General features: G+C 64.6%; 3 protein-coding genes across 5 annotated transcripts; 1 reads left to right on the top strand and 2 right to left on the bottom strand.

Moving 5' to 3' along the window:
• Positions 1-2256: 2256 nt before the first annotated feature.
• Positions 2257-3072, bottom strand: LOC112549698. Its single transcript, XM_025199801.1, has one exon. It carries the CDS (start codon positions 3070-3072, stop codon positions 2257-2259), a length of 816 nt encoding a protein of 271 aa, XP_025055586.1.
• Positions 3073-5164: 2092 nt separating this feature from the next.
• Positions 5165-7130, bottom strand: CRYBA4 (crystallin beta A4). Its single transcript, XM_014517991.2, has 5 exons — positions 6870-7130; positions 6407-6525; positions 5996-6137; positions 5434-5576; positions 5165-5312 (listed from the first exon to the last, which is right to left on the bottom strand). Exons 1-5 carry the CDS (start codon positions 7128-7130, stop codon positions 5165-5167), a joined length of 813 nt encoding a protein of 270 aa, XP_014373477.2.
• Positions 7131-9277: 2147 nt separating this feature from the next.
• On the top strand, positions 9278-13073 carry CRYBB1 (crystallin beta B1). Of its 3 annotated transcripts, none has more exons than XM_014518633.2 (6): positions 9278-9737; positions 11136-11294; positions 11552-11670; positions 12039-12171; positions 12369-12511; positions 12764-13073. In XM_014518633.2, the coding sequence occupies exons 2-6, from the start codon at positions 11154-11156 to the stop codon at positions 12942-12944; spliced, it is 717 nt and encodes a 238-aa protein (XP_014374119.1). In that variant the 5' UTR covers positions 9278-9737; positions 11136-11153; the 3' UTR covers positions 12945-13073. The 3 variants fall into 3 exon arrangements, with proteins under 3 accessions (XP_014374119.1, XP_006015286.1, XP_014374112.1); XM_006015224.3 differs by having other exon boundaries at positions 9278-10426; XM_014518626.2 differs by lacking the exon at positions 9278-9737 and having other exon boundaries at positions 10919-11294.
• Positions 13074-14917: the final 1844 nt, after the last annotated feature.

The raw sequence follows: 14917 nt of genomic DNA, 5'->3' as shown, positions 1-14917 counted from the left end.
TTGGTTAGTAGCAAAAGGAGCACGGCCGGAGAGGTTAGCGCAGGCGGTTAGTAGAGAGAAGCAGGGCACAGCGCACGCACGCTGGAAGAGAAACGGAGAGAAAAGCGGCACAGGTTAGTTTGCTGAGCTCCAGGGACAGACGTGTTAGTAGCAGCAGAGAGGACCAGGGGCCTAAAAAGGAACCGAAAAGCTTCTGCACATCCGACGCCCCGCTCGGCCACAGAATCGCCCGTGGGTGCCCGCTTGCCCGGGACACCCCCAGGCTGCAGCTCGCCCGGACCTCGGCTCTTCCCACGGCAGGGCCTGGTGCTCCGCACGGCGATTCTGTGGGCGACGGGGCAGCTCCGGGCCTCCCTGGCCAGCGTACTTACCCACGCTTTTCCATTCCCCTTTAAAGGCCACGTGCGAGGTCCCCGGTTAGTAGGAGGGGAAATGCGACGGGTTAGTAGGGCATGCGTTAGAGCCGGTTAGTCGGTTAGTTCGCCCGCGAGCACCTGGATCCCAGCGGCGGGGGCAGCATCTCGGTGGGGGAGATGCCGGGTTAGTGGGTTAATAATGGGACACGCATGCACCGCAGGCCCCGGTGCTCTCCTGCTGCTGGAGAAGATGCCGGTCCAGGCTGGGGAAGCCGTATGCAGCACGCCAAGCCCCCGCGCTGCCCAGGCCTGGATGGGCTCCTGGCACCTGGATCCCACCCAGCTCCCCCGCCTTGCAGAGCCCGAGGCCCGGGCAGGGAGGAGCAGGGCACATCGGGGCTGTGCAGCTGGGCAGGGGGAGGCACCACGTGCCCCTTACCCCGGGGTAGGTGAGGAGCAGGCACACGGCGTGCACCTCCTCCAAAGGGACTGGGGGCAATCGGACTGGAGACACTGCACGGTCAGTCCCGTCATGGGTCCGGGGGAAACCTCTGCTCAGTGCCACGCTGCGGGGTTTGACTGCATTTGCTGCAGGTGCTACCGTGTCCGATGCCAGCGGGACTCTCCTAGCCGTGAACATGGAGCTGCCCCCTGCAACGCAGCCTCCGCACCCGGGATGTGGCAGTGGGTCGCAGCGCCACACCTGAGCCGGGACGTGGCGTAGACAGCAGCAGGCTGGGGCTGCCTGCACCCCGGCACTGAGGTGGGGGAGCATCCCCGCGCCTTGCCCCAGGCACCGGGCGTCAGAGCACAGCTGCTTGGGGTGGTTGGCACCTGCCTGCTGCCCAGCTCGGTGGCTTGGTGCTTCTTGGAGGAGCCTCCATCAATGCCACCTACCCACAGCTCCCTGCAGCCCTGTCCCCGGCACGCTGGCCAGCCGTGGGGGAGCCAGGAGGGGCTAGCGCATGGGTGACAGGTCCCCTCTTGTGCAGCCCAGCGTTGCACCCACCAACAACGGCTGCAGCATGGAGGGGGATCAGGTAGCGGCACCAGGCAGGCAGGAGCAGCTGTGGCACCCCACGGTTTCCCCAGTTCATTGACCCCACACAATCCCAGCTCCATGCAAAGGGAGGGCATCGGCATCCTCCCTCCGCTCACCGCCACGGCCCTAGTACGGGAGTCCCTGGCCGTGCACTTGGGGCGGCCCCTGGCTCCAGCACGGATGTGCCAGGGCTTCCAGGAGCCGCGTGCCTTCCTGGGTGGGCTCCTCTCCGCCAGCTGCCTGGCTCTGGGGTCGGGGTGGAGAGCAGAGGCCGGCGCTGGCTTTCCTCTGCTCCCGCGGTGCTGCCTCCGCTCAGCGTGTCCTGGCTCAGCACCGGGGCTCCCCCACACCGACGGCAGCCCTGCAAAGAGGCGGGCGGGAGGCGTCAGAGCTCCCCTGCCCAGTGCCCAGCTGTGCCCCGAGACAGTCACTTCCTAAACCCCAAATGCCGGAGGCTGCACGGGAGGGAGATGCACCCTGCTCAGACCCAGCTCACTCCCTTCCAGCCCTGTGTGATGCAGGAGATGGGCAACACAGACCGAGGGGCTCACCCCTCCAGGGACCCTGCACCCCTCCTGCAGCTCCTACCTGGGCCCACGAGCACCGGTGACCCCCATCCTCCCCTGCTCCGCACGGGGACTGCGTGTGAACAGACCTCAGGTCAGTCATTAGCAGCTGCAAAAGAAAGCAACCAACACAGCAAGAGAGAACAGCACGCCACTCCTTCCTCCGGCACCATCCAACCCCACTTAGCCTAGCCCCGGGCTGTCTTGTGGGGGCACGGACAGCGCGTGCACGGGCATTTCTCATGAGCAGCGTAAGGGTGGCCAAGGAAGTCAATGTTTTGGATGCGCGCCCTCACGTGCATACACGCGTGTGTGCATGCATGTGCGAGGGAGGGAGAGCAGGGTGGGGCAGCGGCACGCCTGGCTGATGGCGGTGCAGCTGTGCTGGCTGCAAGGCGGATGTACGGGCTACAAAATGGGGGACGCCGCCCAGCTGCTGCTTTCTGGCAGGAGACAAAGGATCCGGAGATGTCCCTGGGGGCTGACGGCCTGCCACGCGGCCCCTCCCTGCCTCCGTGCATCCCCTCTCCGTGCTGGCTCTGGAGGCCCGGAGGGGCCACACTCCCAAGCACCCCGTCCACCCCAAGGACCCTCCATCCTGCCTTCCTGCAGCCTTTGCAACCCGATGGACCCCAGGGCAGTGGACGCTGGGTGCCAGCACGACCTGAGCCCAATGCACAGATGCACTCTGCAGCCGTGATGGGCTCTCCACCCGGCTCCAGACCCCTGCACCTTGCTTGAAGCCTGCTCTCCCCGGACCCGCAGCCCATCTGCAGAGCACCCCGGGCTGGGGCTGGAGCAGGAGCTGGGCCTGCTGCAGCATCGCTAAGGAGAGGGGCCAGGGTGCACGGGGTCTTGGGGGGCTGGGTGTGTTAGGAGGGCACGGTGCAGGCACGGGGGGCACAGTGTAGCGGCCTGCTGGGGCAGCCGGAGCCAAGGGCTGGGGGACATCTTTTCTCCATCCCTCAGCCTTGCCTTCCTTCCCCAGCCCCTGTGTCTGCAGCTGCTGGAGAAGTGGCCCTCCTCCTCCTCCTCCTCCTCCCCCCTGGATGCAGAGACAAAGGAGCTGGGAGCAGAGGCAGGAGGCAGCCTCGCTGCATGCATGCATCCACCCATCCCAGCGTCCAGCCCCATGCACCTGGGCACCGCAGGAGGATGCTCCATCCCCTGTCGCAGGGGCATCTCTGGGGCCTGCTGGCCCCGGGGCTCCCCGGCGCCCGAGCCCAGCCTTACCTGGCTGCAGCAGCGTGGGAGAGCGGAGCAGGCCAGGCTGGCGAGCGGCTTTGTGTGCCCCGTGCACAGGCTCCGCCCGGCTGCTGCGGCTCCCCGTCATCCCTCCCCTGCCTTCCCCCAGCCCGGGGGGAGCAGGTGGGAGCATCTGCGCCGAGCCAGGGACAGCTGCCGCCTGCCCCAGCCATCTGGGCTGCCACCGCCTGGGCCTGGGGCAGCCACCCCCTGCCCCAGCCTGGCCTCTGAGGGTGGGCAGGGGGTCCGGGAGGGCTGCACCCTGCACCCTGGCTGTGCACGGGGGCTGGCAGGGGCCTGCAGGCAGCACCTTGGGGTGCAGAGACAGGCAGGGGGGAGCCATCAGCCAAGCCCCGCTTCTGCTCCTGCAGTCAGCCCGGCGGGCAAAGGCAGCTCGGGTGAGCACAGCTCCGTGCACCTGCCACAGTGGCTGGGGCTGGCTCTGGCGTGCTGGCAATGCACGCAGACTGGGCCAGGGACCGGCCCGGCCCAGCGCAGCAGCCCTCCGGGCTCCAGGGAGGTTGCCCCGTAGCCACGCAGCATCCTCCTCCGCACAGCTGCGGGCACTCAACGCGCCAGCATCTGGAGAGGCAGGTGCAGCCTGGTCCCATCCACGCTGCCCTCACCCAAGCCCACAGAAAGGTGCTATTCTGATGCCCCCAACCTTGCAGAGGAAGGGGTGGTGGAGACACGGCATGGCCCAGCTATTCGGGGGGCTAGAAATGCAGCCAGCACGTGCCCCAAGTGCCAGGGATCCCCTCCTTTGGGCTCAGAGGGGCTGCGTGTCTCCCTGGACGGGTCCCATCTGCACTCGCTGGGCTCGGGTCCTGGCCTGGCTGCAGGTCCCATAAGAACAGCAGGGTCCCACACACGGGGTCACACCGGGGTCCTTGTTGCCCGGTGTCACACGGGGCAGAGAGCTGGGGCTGGAAGGGAGCATGACCAGGTCTGCCCAGGGTTTTCCCCCGTTCCTGTCCCCCTCGCAACCTCAAGCATCGAAGGTCTAAGGAGGGTCTGATTCAGAGGCCGTGCCCCTCGCCCCCCTGCTGAATAGCGATGGATGCCCCTTTCCCCCAAGCCTGTGTCCAGTCCCTGGGTGAGTCTGGCTGGACTCTGCTTCCACCAAGTCTGGCGGCCACGAGCTCGACATTGGGTGAAACGAACATCTTTGTGTTCGTTTTAAACCGATGGCCTCCTAGTTTCATGCTGTGACCCCCTCCTCCTGTTCAGGGGACAGCGAATCCCACTTTTAAACCCCACTTTTCACCACGTAGTAGTTTACAAACCCTTCTCCTGTCCACCCTCAAGCACCTCTTTCCGAAGCGGAGCAGGCCTGGCCTCTTGAGTCTGCTCCTAGAGAAGCCCCTCCAGGCCGCTCATCATCCTCATTACCCTTCTCTAATTCTTCCACCTCCTTGTTGACCAGACCTGGGCACCGCGTTCAAGGGACCGATGCTTCCTGGATTTATTAAGAGGCATCGTGACACTTTCCGTTGCATTCACAGTTCCCTCCTCAATCACCCTCAGGCTGCGTTTGCCTTCCTGAAGGCAGCTGAGCACAGGGCTGATGTTTTTAGCCATGTGGCAACGACACCCAGATCTCTTTTCTGCATGGAGCCCATTGCACAGAGCCCGTTGCAGCCCATCCCGGCGGGAGCTGCAATGGGTGATTGGCACTCTTGCTGGCTGCCTGGTCGAGACCACCCCAGAGCCAGACCCGCAAGGACACCCATTCCCTATGGGACCCAGCAGAGACCTCCCGCCTGCCCCACCTGATGCCGGCACCCCTGGGTGAAGCACACAGCCCCTTGCTGGATGAAGCCAATGCACCTTTATTGAGCTTTGCTCCGAGGGCAGCCGCGGGGGGCAGGCAGGTCCCAAGCCCACGGCCTCCCACGCGGCGTGGGGGGCCGGGGAGGAGGAGGTAGAAAAAGCGGAGGCCGTGCCGTCGGCGCTCACTGCTGGATCCGCCGAATGGACTGCACCTGGCAGGTCTGCGCGTGGGAGCCCAGCTCCCAGAAGTGCTTGTAGTCCCCGCCGTGGCAGTCGCACTCCAGGATGTACTGGAAGCCCCGGTAGCCGGGGTACTGGAAGCAGACCCAGCTGGGGAGCAAGCATAGGGGAGCCGTCACCTCCCCTCCCCGCGGAGACCCCCGGGAGCAGGTCGTGGGTCCCTCCTGCCCCAGCTTGCCCCGGGCCAGGACCCCGTGGGGCAGGTACTCACGCGCCAGAGTGGACGCGGAAGGATCCCACCTCTTTGCTGTTCCAGCCCATGGCCGGCAGCGAGGGGTAGTCGTCGCTCAGGTCCCCTTTCCTGCCTAGGAAGTTCTCCCGCTCGTAGATCGTGATCTTGCTGTCCCGGTGGTTCTGCGGGGAGCACGGGGCCCGCGTGAACTCAGCACTGCCGCCCTGCCCTGCTCCCCCAGCCTGCGGACGGGGGCCACCGAGCACCCCTGAAACAGCTCAATTGAGGCCCCCAGGCTGGCCGTGCCGCACGAGTGCCCATTTGCTCCTTTAGATGTGGTTAATGCGTGGTTAATGCCTGCACCTTTAGCAAAGCCCGTCTTTTGCCGGCGTGTGCGGTAGTCATTGGAGTAAAATGGGTGCCAGCAAATACCGCCTGGCCTCTCCAGGAAGGGAGAGGAGGCAAGCCTGAGCCTGGGCATTGCCTGCCCGCTGGTCACGTGAAGGGGAGATGGAGCGAAGGGCCCCCCTCCGCATCGGGACCCTGCAGGGAGCGAGAGCGGGTTCCCCCAAAAGCCGGGGGGGGCCGGGCGGGCACTCACAGCGCAGGCGATGGGCCGGAAGGAGTTCATGCGCTCCACGTGGTAGGCGTTGCTGCCGCTCCAGGCCTCCCAGCTGGGGTACTCGCCACGCTCCAGCACGAACTGCTGGCCCTGGAAGCCCCCGTGCTCGAAGCCCACCCACCTGCGGGGAGAGCCGGCTGGGGTCAGCGCCCAGCCTGCTCCCAGCTGCAACAGCCCTGCGCCCGCAGCAGACACCTGCCAGGTCCGTGCCCTTGGCTCACCCCATAGCCAAGGGCAGAGCTGCTGCGGGCACCGGGGTAGCATCTTGCAGGACAGCTCCCGGGTCAGGGGACGCATCCAGCCCCCCGACAGCACCCAGGCAGGGCTGTGGGGAGCATGGCAGCTGCCCCAGGCAGGGGGCAGAGGGGTAGGGCCCCGTGCGGGACTCACGCGCCGCTCTCGATCTTGAAGGAGCGCACGGTGTCGAAGCTGAGCTCCGTGATGTTGTAGCACTCGGAGGTGAACTCGTGGCGCCGGCCCTGGAAGTTCTTCTCGTCCCACACCACGATCTGGGGAGCAGAGCGGGGTCGGGGGCTCGCGGGGCTCCAGCTCTCGCCCCGTGATACCCACCCAGGAAAAGGCATCTCCTCCCCTCCGGATGCTCAGTGCTTGCAGTGCAGCCTCCTGCCCCGGCTGCATGCCAGCAGGGAGAGGGTTAACACCCCTGGGGGTATTGCATCCTCTCCCCGCACCCCCGCCAGCCTGGCCGGAGCTCCCTGGGGGTGGTCCCATGCAGCGTTACCCCTGGCAGTGCAGGAGGGGCTTGGAGGGGCCTGGGCATCCGCTGGCCCCCAGCACCATCACCCCCCACCCTCATCCCCAGCCCAGCGCACCGCACTGCACCGCACCACACCTTCCAGAGACCGGAGAACTTGGTGCAGTGCTGGCTCATGGCGGCTCCTCCAGCTCGGTCCCGGGACTGCGAGAAGATGCGAGCCCTGAGTGAGCTCCTAAATTTGCCTCGGACCACCCCCCCGTCCCATTCAGACAGCAACCTCCTCCCCGGGAACAATCCTGGTGCAGCTGCACACAGCTGGGGCTGCTCGTTGCTTTGAGCGGCACCATCAATGCCCCTGTGCCAGCCTTGCCGGGCGCTGCTCCGAGGGACCCGCATGCTCTCTTGCAAGGCCAGGACCCCCGGGAACCGCCCTGCCCTCTGCCCAGGTGGGAGCGGCTGGCGCGGGGGGGAGCCCCCCGGGGCGCCGCGGCCCCCAGCCAGCAGAGCCGAGGACTGCAAATGGGGCCGAGAGGCCAGAGCTACAAACCCGGCTGCAGGCCCCATCTCTGCCAGGCGGCTAATCCCTCTCGAGCCCAGCCGCACGGACAGGATGCTTCCCATGCACATTCCCGCGGGCCCCAGTCTCCCCGAGGCTGCCCGGAGCAGAGTGCATGCAGGTCGGGAGCACTGTGCTTTCTCTGCCCGCTCCGGCTCCCCCAAGTCCCCCACGTCCGACTCTGGAGCCCCTGCCCCTGCCCCAAACCATTGCTCTTGCATCCCCAGAGAGCCACGAGCGCGCTGCCAGCCCCCGGGCCCTACCTGGCGATCGGCAGCTGGACTTGCGAGGCGCTAACGTGGCCAGGCAGCATGCCGACAGGGTTTATATAGCCTCCAGATAGAGACGAGCAGGGAGAGCATTACCGAAACCCCTAACTCAGCACACGGGCCGGGAGGGGGAGGGAGGCCCGTGGAGAACAAAAGCCACCCTATAGAGGAGCGATGCACAGGGAGGCCGGTGGGCAGGTGCCCCCAGCCCTGCCTGAAGGCGGCATCTCCCTCAGGCCACTGTGCGCAAGCATCGAGGCCTCGCCGTGCTCCCCTCTGGTGCCAGCCGCCACCCCGAGCCAGCGTGCTAGGAGCTGAATGCGTCTCTCCAGCACTTTGCCCAGGGCTGCGTGCAATGGCCTCGGGTACAGCCGGGGGGAGCAGGGGCAGGGGTTGCACCCCAGGTCCCTGGCTTTCCAATTCGGTTTGCACGGGATGAGGTGTCTGCTCACAAGACCATCCCTGCATGTGACACTGGGAGGCAGCCTCTGCTTGGGCAGTGTCCAGATGCCCTGGCAGCATTGCTGCTAGCCTGGCATCACAGCTGGGGCTTCGGGCGTGCAGGGAGCAGGGCCGGGCTGAACACTCGGGGGGCACCGGGGGCTGAGCTGAGCCTGCTCTGACACCCCCCTGCTGCAGCCACGAGCTTCCTAGTGAAAGCTGCCTTGGACTTGTCTTATCCACCACCATCACCCCTTCGACCACAAACCGGCAGGCAGGTCCCAGCCCCGTGGGACCGTGCACTGGGTGCTGGGAGGGGCAGCACTGCCAGCACGGCGCGTGTCCAGACCTCTGCTCCTCTCCACCCATGCCCTCGGCCGTGACTCAACAACTCCCGGCTCGGCGGCTGCACGTCTGGCACAGACAACGGGGGGCGTTTGGGGGGATTAGAGTGATTAGCACGAGTCTGGCGCTGCGCTGGGGCACACTGGGGAAGGCAGACAGCCAGATCTCCAGATTTCTCCCCTGCTGTTTTGTGGGCCTGCATACAAGCAGCGATCTCAGGCAGGCTCGGATGCACGCACAAAGCCAGCACCCAAGTAGCCCCCTGCATTTCTAACACGGAGAGGTGACCATTGCCCGCCTCGTTCAGGGCCGCATCCAGCTCAGGGGTGTTCTGGATGAGACCTCGTCTGCGCAGATAACGGGCAGTTGATCTTGGAAGGGGACGTCCATGGTTGCTGGGGTGCAAGCCATCCCGGCCTGATAACACGGATGTGCAAACAGGATAAAGTCCAGCTCGGGAACATGTGCGCTCAGGGCCTTGAAGAGGCCAATTTAGCAAAGCTGAAAACAATTATGAGCTGCACCAAGCGAGAGACAGAAATGTCAACAGAAAAATCAGAGCCTAATTGGGATCTGCTCGAGAACATTTGATTTGCTGCCAAACCCCCCTGCCCGTTCAGACAGAAGGCTGCAGTGGTTAAAAGATGGGGCTGGCTTAGCAGGGAAGTAAAAGCAGCTGTAAAAAGAGAAATATCTATAAAACAAATGGAAAAAGCGAAGGGGTTGGTTAGCCACAAACGTAAACGGAAAGCTGGGAAAGGCATGACGTTGATAAGGGAAGGAAAAGGGCGCAAGGAAAAATCTATGGGCAGTAAAGTTAAAGACAATAAAAAGACGTTTTGAAGGACATTAGGAATCGATTGAGTCCAATATGAGACGGACCTGGTAGAACTGTCAATAAAAATGCAGAGAAAAGCAGAACTGTTCGCTCCATATTTATATATATATATATATGTGACGGGGGGCGAGCCGGATGTTGTAGTCACATCATATGCTGGCATCCTACTTTCTATTCCAGATATAGCTAAGGATGAAGTGAAACAGCAGCTGCTCCAACAGGGCATGCTGAAATCAGCAGGTCCACCTATGAGTGCATCTAAGAGTTTTAAAAGAGCTGGCCAAGGAGCAATCTGGACCAACTGACTTTCAGCACATCTACAAATACTAGAGAAGCTGCAGAGCCCTGAAGGAAAGTCAGCGCTGTTGCAGTGTCTGAAAAGAGTTAAGTTGATGCCTGGACTGAAGATCCCGGTCTGTCTCTCAGGCCTCTGGTAGGATCTTGGGAGGATCCTGGAACAGCTGATAGGGGACTTGATTAATGTGCAATTAAAGAGGGTAATGCAATCAATGATAAAGAGCATGAGTTGATGCCTTGTCTGGCGGACAGCACAGGTGAGGAGGATTGAGGAAAGAGCGCTGACACGATGTCTTGAGCCTTTGATTAGAGGGTTTGACCTGGTACCACGTGGCTTTTTGTTATGGTGGCATAGATGTAATGGTTTAGCAGCCAGCTAACTGATTGCTAGAGAACAGAAAGTGATGGGGAGAGTGGGATCCACCCACCCCAGAAGATTTAACCCTTTGGGTCTCACTGGTGTGCCAGCATCTGCACAGCTGTGCCAGGATTTAACCCAGGCTCCACGTCGCGGGCAGATGAGATATGGGACTGGGACCTGCACGGCTCTGTGGGGGTGCCTAGAGGAGCAGCCACGGGGTCAGGAGAGCCCTTCGGGGGTATTGGGGCCGGGGGGCTGGGCGTGCACCCGGCTGGGCGTCCACGCTCCGGGCAACAGGCCTCCAGGGCTGGGTGCAAAGTGTCTCTGTCAGGCCTTTCCGTTGTGCCCGGGGCACACAATGGAAATGCTGGGCTCAGCGGCTGTGCCGGGGCCCTGGGCCAGGCTTCCAGCTCACTGCCCGTATTGGGAGATGTGATGACTGGGAGCTTCGGGGCAGACACTGATGAGCTAGCACTTCCTTTGTGCGCCAGCCCGGGGCCCGGCCTTGCCAGGCTATAAAGTGGGGCCCGCGCGGCACCCCCAAACACAAGCCTGCTCCCTCCACCCGACGCAGCAGCTGCCCAGGTAAGAGGAGGCAGCTCCCCGAGCGCAGGGCCGGGACCCGGCTCGGGGCAGGGGCAGAGCACCGGGAGTGCGAGGCCCACGCTCTCAGCCAGCGGGAGGAATGCATGCACGCATGCATGCACACATGCACTCACACTCCTCTGCACACTCGCAGCCTCCCTGCCTGGCAGGGCGGCGAGGACACTGCTGCCATGAGGCTGCAGCGACCTGTGGAAGGGAGCGAGGGGGGGAAAGGAGCTGCAGGCTCCCCGGCTAGTGGGGTAACAGATGTGGGTGCAGAGGTTTGTAGCTCCTGGGAAAGGAACCTGTAGCCGAGCGATGCTTGTGTGCCCAGGGGAGCTCTCAAGCTGGCATCAGGGTGGAGGCTGGCAGGTCGGGATCCCCAACCCGGACGGCTCAGGACCTACGGTGTCTCCGCTGTCACCCGGGACAGCCCCCGGGGAGGGGTGGAAATGCAAACGCCCGCTCTGGGATCATTGGGCATGGGCTTCCCATAGGCACATGCCAAGCACATCTGACATCCGCCATCCAGCTCCGGGGGCCACTAGCCTGGCAGGACCAGCACTGCGGGGCTCAAGATGTCTGGGGATGAGGGGGTTTGGGCTCTGGGGGCACTGGGAGGAGGATGCTGGGCCCCAAGAAGGAGGATGTCTGGGACCTCTGGGACTGCCCCTGGCCTGCTAACCTGCTCTGCTCCGCAACTCGCCAGCCCGGAGCCACCCCCGCCATGTCCGACACCACCAAACCCGCTGCACCCAGCCAGGCAGTCGATGACAAGGACAAGGGGGTGCCGGCCCCGGCGCCCGTCGCAGACCCCATCCCCGTGTCCAACAGCAAAGGAGAAGACTCTGCACTGGAAGGCTTCAGGGTAAGGAGGCTTCTCTGTGCAGGGGTCGTGGACCAGCCTGCAGCCGGGGTGGGTGGAGGTGTCCTGCCCCGCAGTCCCAGGGTCGGAGCCCAGCCTGTGCAAACCTGGAGCTGGGCGTGAGGTAGGGGCAGGAGCCTGGGGGCACTGGGATGGGCACCTCCAGCACTGCAGGCAAGAAGGAAGCAGGCAGGGAGAGAGGTCCAGTGGGGAAGGGTCCGGCCCTGGGTGTGCTGACACTGATCCGGCGCTCCCCGCAGATTGTCGTCTTCGAGCAAGAGAACTTCCAGGGCAAGAAGATGGAATTCACGGCCGAGTGCCTGAACCTGGGCGAGCGCGGGTTCGACCGGGTGCGCAGCGTCATCATCAACTCTGGACCGTGAGTGGCACCCGTGTCCAGCTGTGGGGCTCGAGGGCAGGACCCAGGGGAGGAGAGCTGGCTGGACCCCGGTCGGGCTGGGGTGCAGCGCAGGAGGCCAGGCCAGATCCCCCTGGGGAGAGCACAGGGGCCCATCCACGCTGCCGTGCTTGGCCCCTTGCCTCAAACCATCCCGAGGCCTGCGCAGGCTGCTTCCTCGCTGCCGCGGCTCTGCATCCCCTGGCCGGAGCGGTCTCCAGAGCTCTCTGCGGATGCAGGGAGACCCCAGGCTTGCTAAGGCAGCCGGGCAGGGGCTGTGCAGTCCGGGCTGCCCCCGGATAGCCATAACCCGGCCCGCCCCCATCCACTCTGGCCTCCCCTCTCCGCAGCTGGGTGGCCTTCGAACAAGCCAATCTGCGCGGGGAGATGTTCATCTTGGAGAAGGGCGAGTACCCTCGCTGGGACACCTGGTCCAGCAGCTACCGCAGCGACTGCTTCATGTCCATGCGCCCCATCAAGATGGTAAGGGCCACCGGGCGCGGAGGATAGCAGCGCCGTGACCGTCGTGGCTCGGGGGCCTCTGGGCACAGCCCGGGGGTCCTCGTGCCAGGCTGGGGAAGAGCCTGGTGGCTGCCTGCCAGGCTGGGGGGACCCCCTGCCCCGACACTGGCTGGGCCCACCCACGCTGAGTGCATTGCCCCCTCCACTGCCTTCTGCAGGAGGCCGAGGACCATAAAATCACCCTCTTCGAGTCTGCCGACTTCAAGGGCAACAAAATGGAGATCCAGGAGGACGACGTGCCCAGCCTGTGGGCCCACGGCTTCTGCGACCGCGTGGGCAGCGTCAAGGTGTCCAGTGGAACGTAAGCACCGCGCGGCTCGCGGAGCCCCGGCTCGCCTTGCTGCCCCAACCCGGCTTGGGGGGGGTCCCCAGGGATGGAGCGACATGCACGGGCTCCCCGGTGGGAAGAGAAGTCGGGGACTCCCAGTAGCCCCCTGCTCTGCACCGGGTCTCGTGGCCTGTCCAGGCTGATCCGGGGCTCCGGGTTGCAGCCCCGCTGCCCCGATTCCCTCCCCGCGCCTCGGACACGCGCTCTCTCTGCTCTCCCTTGCAGCTGGGTCGGGTACCAGTACCCTGGCTACAGGGGCTACCAGTACCTCTTTGAGCGCGGGGACTTCCGGCACTGGAACGAGTGGTCTGCCTTCCAGCCCCAGATCCAGTCCATCCGCCGCATCAGGGACCTGCACTGGGACCGGAAGGGCACCTACGACACCCCCGAGGCCCCCTCCAACTGAGCACACTTGCCGCTAGCTGACGCACCCCGGGCCATGTAGCACCTTGACATTCCCGCTCCCCTAGGGGAGCACCCCCCTTGCTCCCGCGCGCTCCCCGCACCCCCGGCACTTTCCTTGTACAGTGCACACCCCCACTGGATGTCCTTTACATTGTGATGCAGATTAAAAAGAGTCACGAGAGCCCCGTGGCCCCCCGCGTCTGGTGTGCGCCGGGTCGGGCTGCCTTCGCCCCTCGTTCGGACGTGCCGTCGGGGCAGGTCTCGGGGATCGCTCCCCGGTCCGGCGGGTGCAGCGGCTCAGGTGCACGGGGGCTATTGGCGGAGCTTGCCTGCAGGTGGGAGCCAGGTGTTTGCCCACATCCTGCTGCCGTACAGCTGCCACACGCTTCCTGCACTGGGACTGCAAGAAGGTGCATCATCAAAGCTCCCCGGGGGGGATCCCCAAAGCCCCGGGGGCAGGCAATGAGGGCTTCCCCTGTCGCCCCGGCACCCACAGCTTGGTGGGGCCAGCCCCCGGCTGAATCTCCCAGCCCGCAGCCACGGGGCTGGCCCACGGGGGATCCCTGCAAGGCTGGTGTTTCCCCAGCGCCAAACCAGCCTGAAAGAGGACAGACCCGGGGAGCAGCCAGGAGCGAGGGCTAGGGTCTGGTGTAAAGCAGGAGGCTGCGTGCCAGCCCCGGTTTCAAGCGGCAACAGGATTTCCTGTGCTTGCAAAAATAAACAGCGCTGAAAGCCGCGCTGGCAGAACGGCGAGGCCTGCAGACAGCTGTGGGGGCCGGGCCGGGCCCTTGCGCCGCACGCCCCCGCCTCGGGCAGGACGGCTCGTCCTCCGCTCGGCAGCTGGCAGCAAGGCTGCGGTCTCGCCTGCCAGCCGGGCCTGGGCTGCGCCGGGGAGCATCCCCCCGGCATCGAGCGCCGCGGCTCCAGGGTGCTTCTCGCAGGCTCCCTTTCTGGGCTCGATACCGGCCTCCCCCTCTGCCCCAGCGGCTCCTCTCTTGGGGGGCTTTCTAGGGGTCTGGGGGGGGCTTTCTCCCCTGTGCCCATTATCAGGTCAGAGCTGGCGGCACACGGATGCTCATCCAAAGGCAAAGAGGAGGGCAGATTTGGGGGTGCAAAAGGCTTGGGGGGGCAGAGCCCCCGTGGAGGGGGGGGGCAGGTGTGACGGGCGGCACTGGGGGGATGAGCGTGTTGTGCCCGCTGAAGAGCCTGGCGTCACGTGGGCACCCCGCTGTGGATGCACACAGAAGCCCACCCTGTACACACGAGGCCCCGCCTGCACACACACAAGCAGCAGCCCACGCCTGCACATAAGCCCACACCTGAATACGCACACACACACACACAGGTGTGCACACAACAGCTCGCACCTGCACATATGTACACACACACAGGAATACATGCCTATACAGATGAGTACACACACGGGAGCCCACACACGCAAGTGCATGCAGCAGCCCGCGCCTGCACTCACACACGAGCCCACACACATGTGCATGTACGTGCACACAGCAGCCCATATCTGCATGCACACACGCACGCGCGCCCACGCACACAAGCCCATGCACACACACACGTGCATACAGCAGCCCACATCTGCATGCACGCACACACACACAGGAGTTTGCCTGCATGTGCATGCACGCACACACACAGCAGCCCACATCTGCGTGCATAAACACACGCATACAGGAGTGCACCTGCACGCACACGCACACACACACAAGCCCATGCACACACACACGTGCATACAGCAGCCCACATCTGCATGCACGCACACACACACACACAGGAGTTTGCCTGCATGTGCATGCACGCGCACACACAGCAGCCCACATCTGCGTGCATAAACACACGCATACAGGAGTGCGCCTGCGCACACACGCACACAGGAAGCCGCACACGCATTCGCACACACGGATGTATGCACACAGCCGCCCGCATCTGCACGCGCGAGCGTGCGCGCGCCGCCGCCCC

This window comes from Alligator sinensis, unplaced genomic scaffold (genome assembly GCF_000455745.1).
Source record: "Alligator sinensis unplaced genomic scaffold, ASM45574v1 scaffold628_2, whole genome shotgun sequence".
Lineage (NCBI taxonomy): Eukaryota > Metazoa > Chordata > Crocodylia > Alligatoridae > Alligator > Alligator sinensis.
The sequence above is the reverse complement of the archived record's forward strand: the minus strand, read 5'-3'. Positions and strand labels throughout refer to the sequence as shown.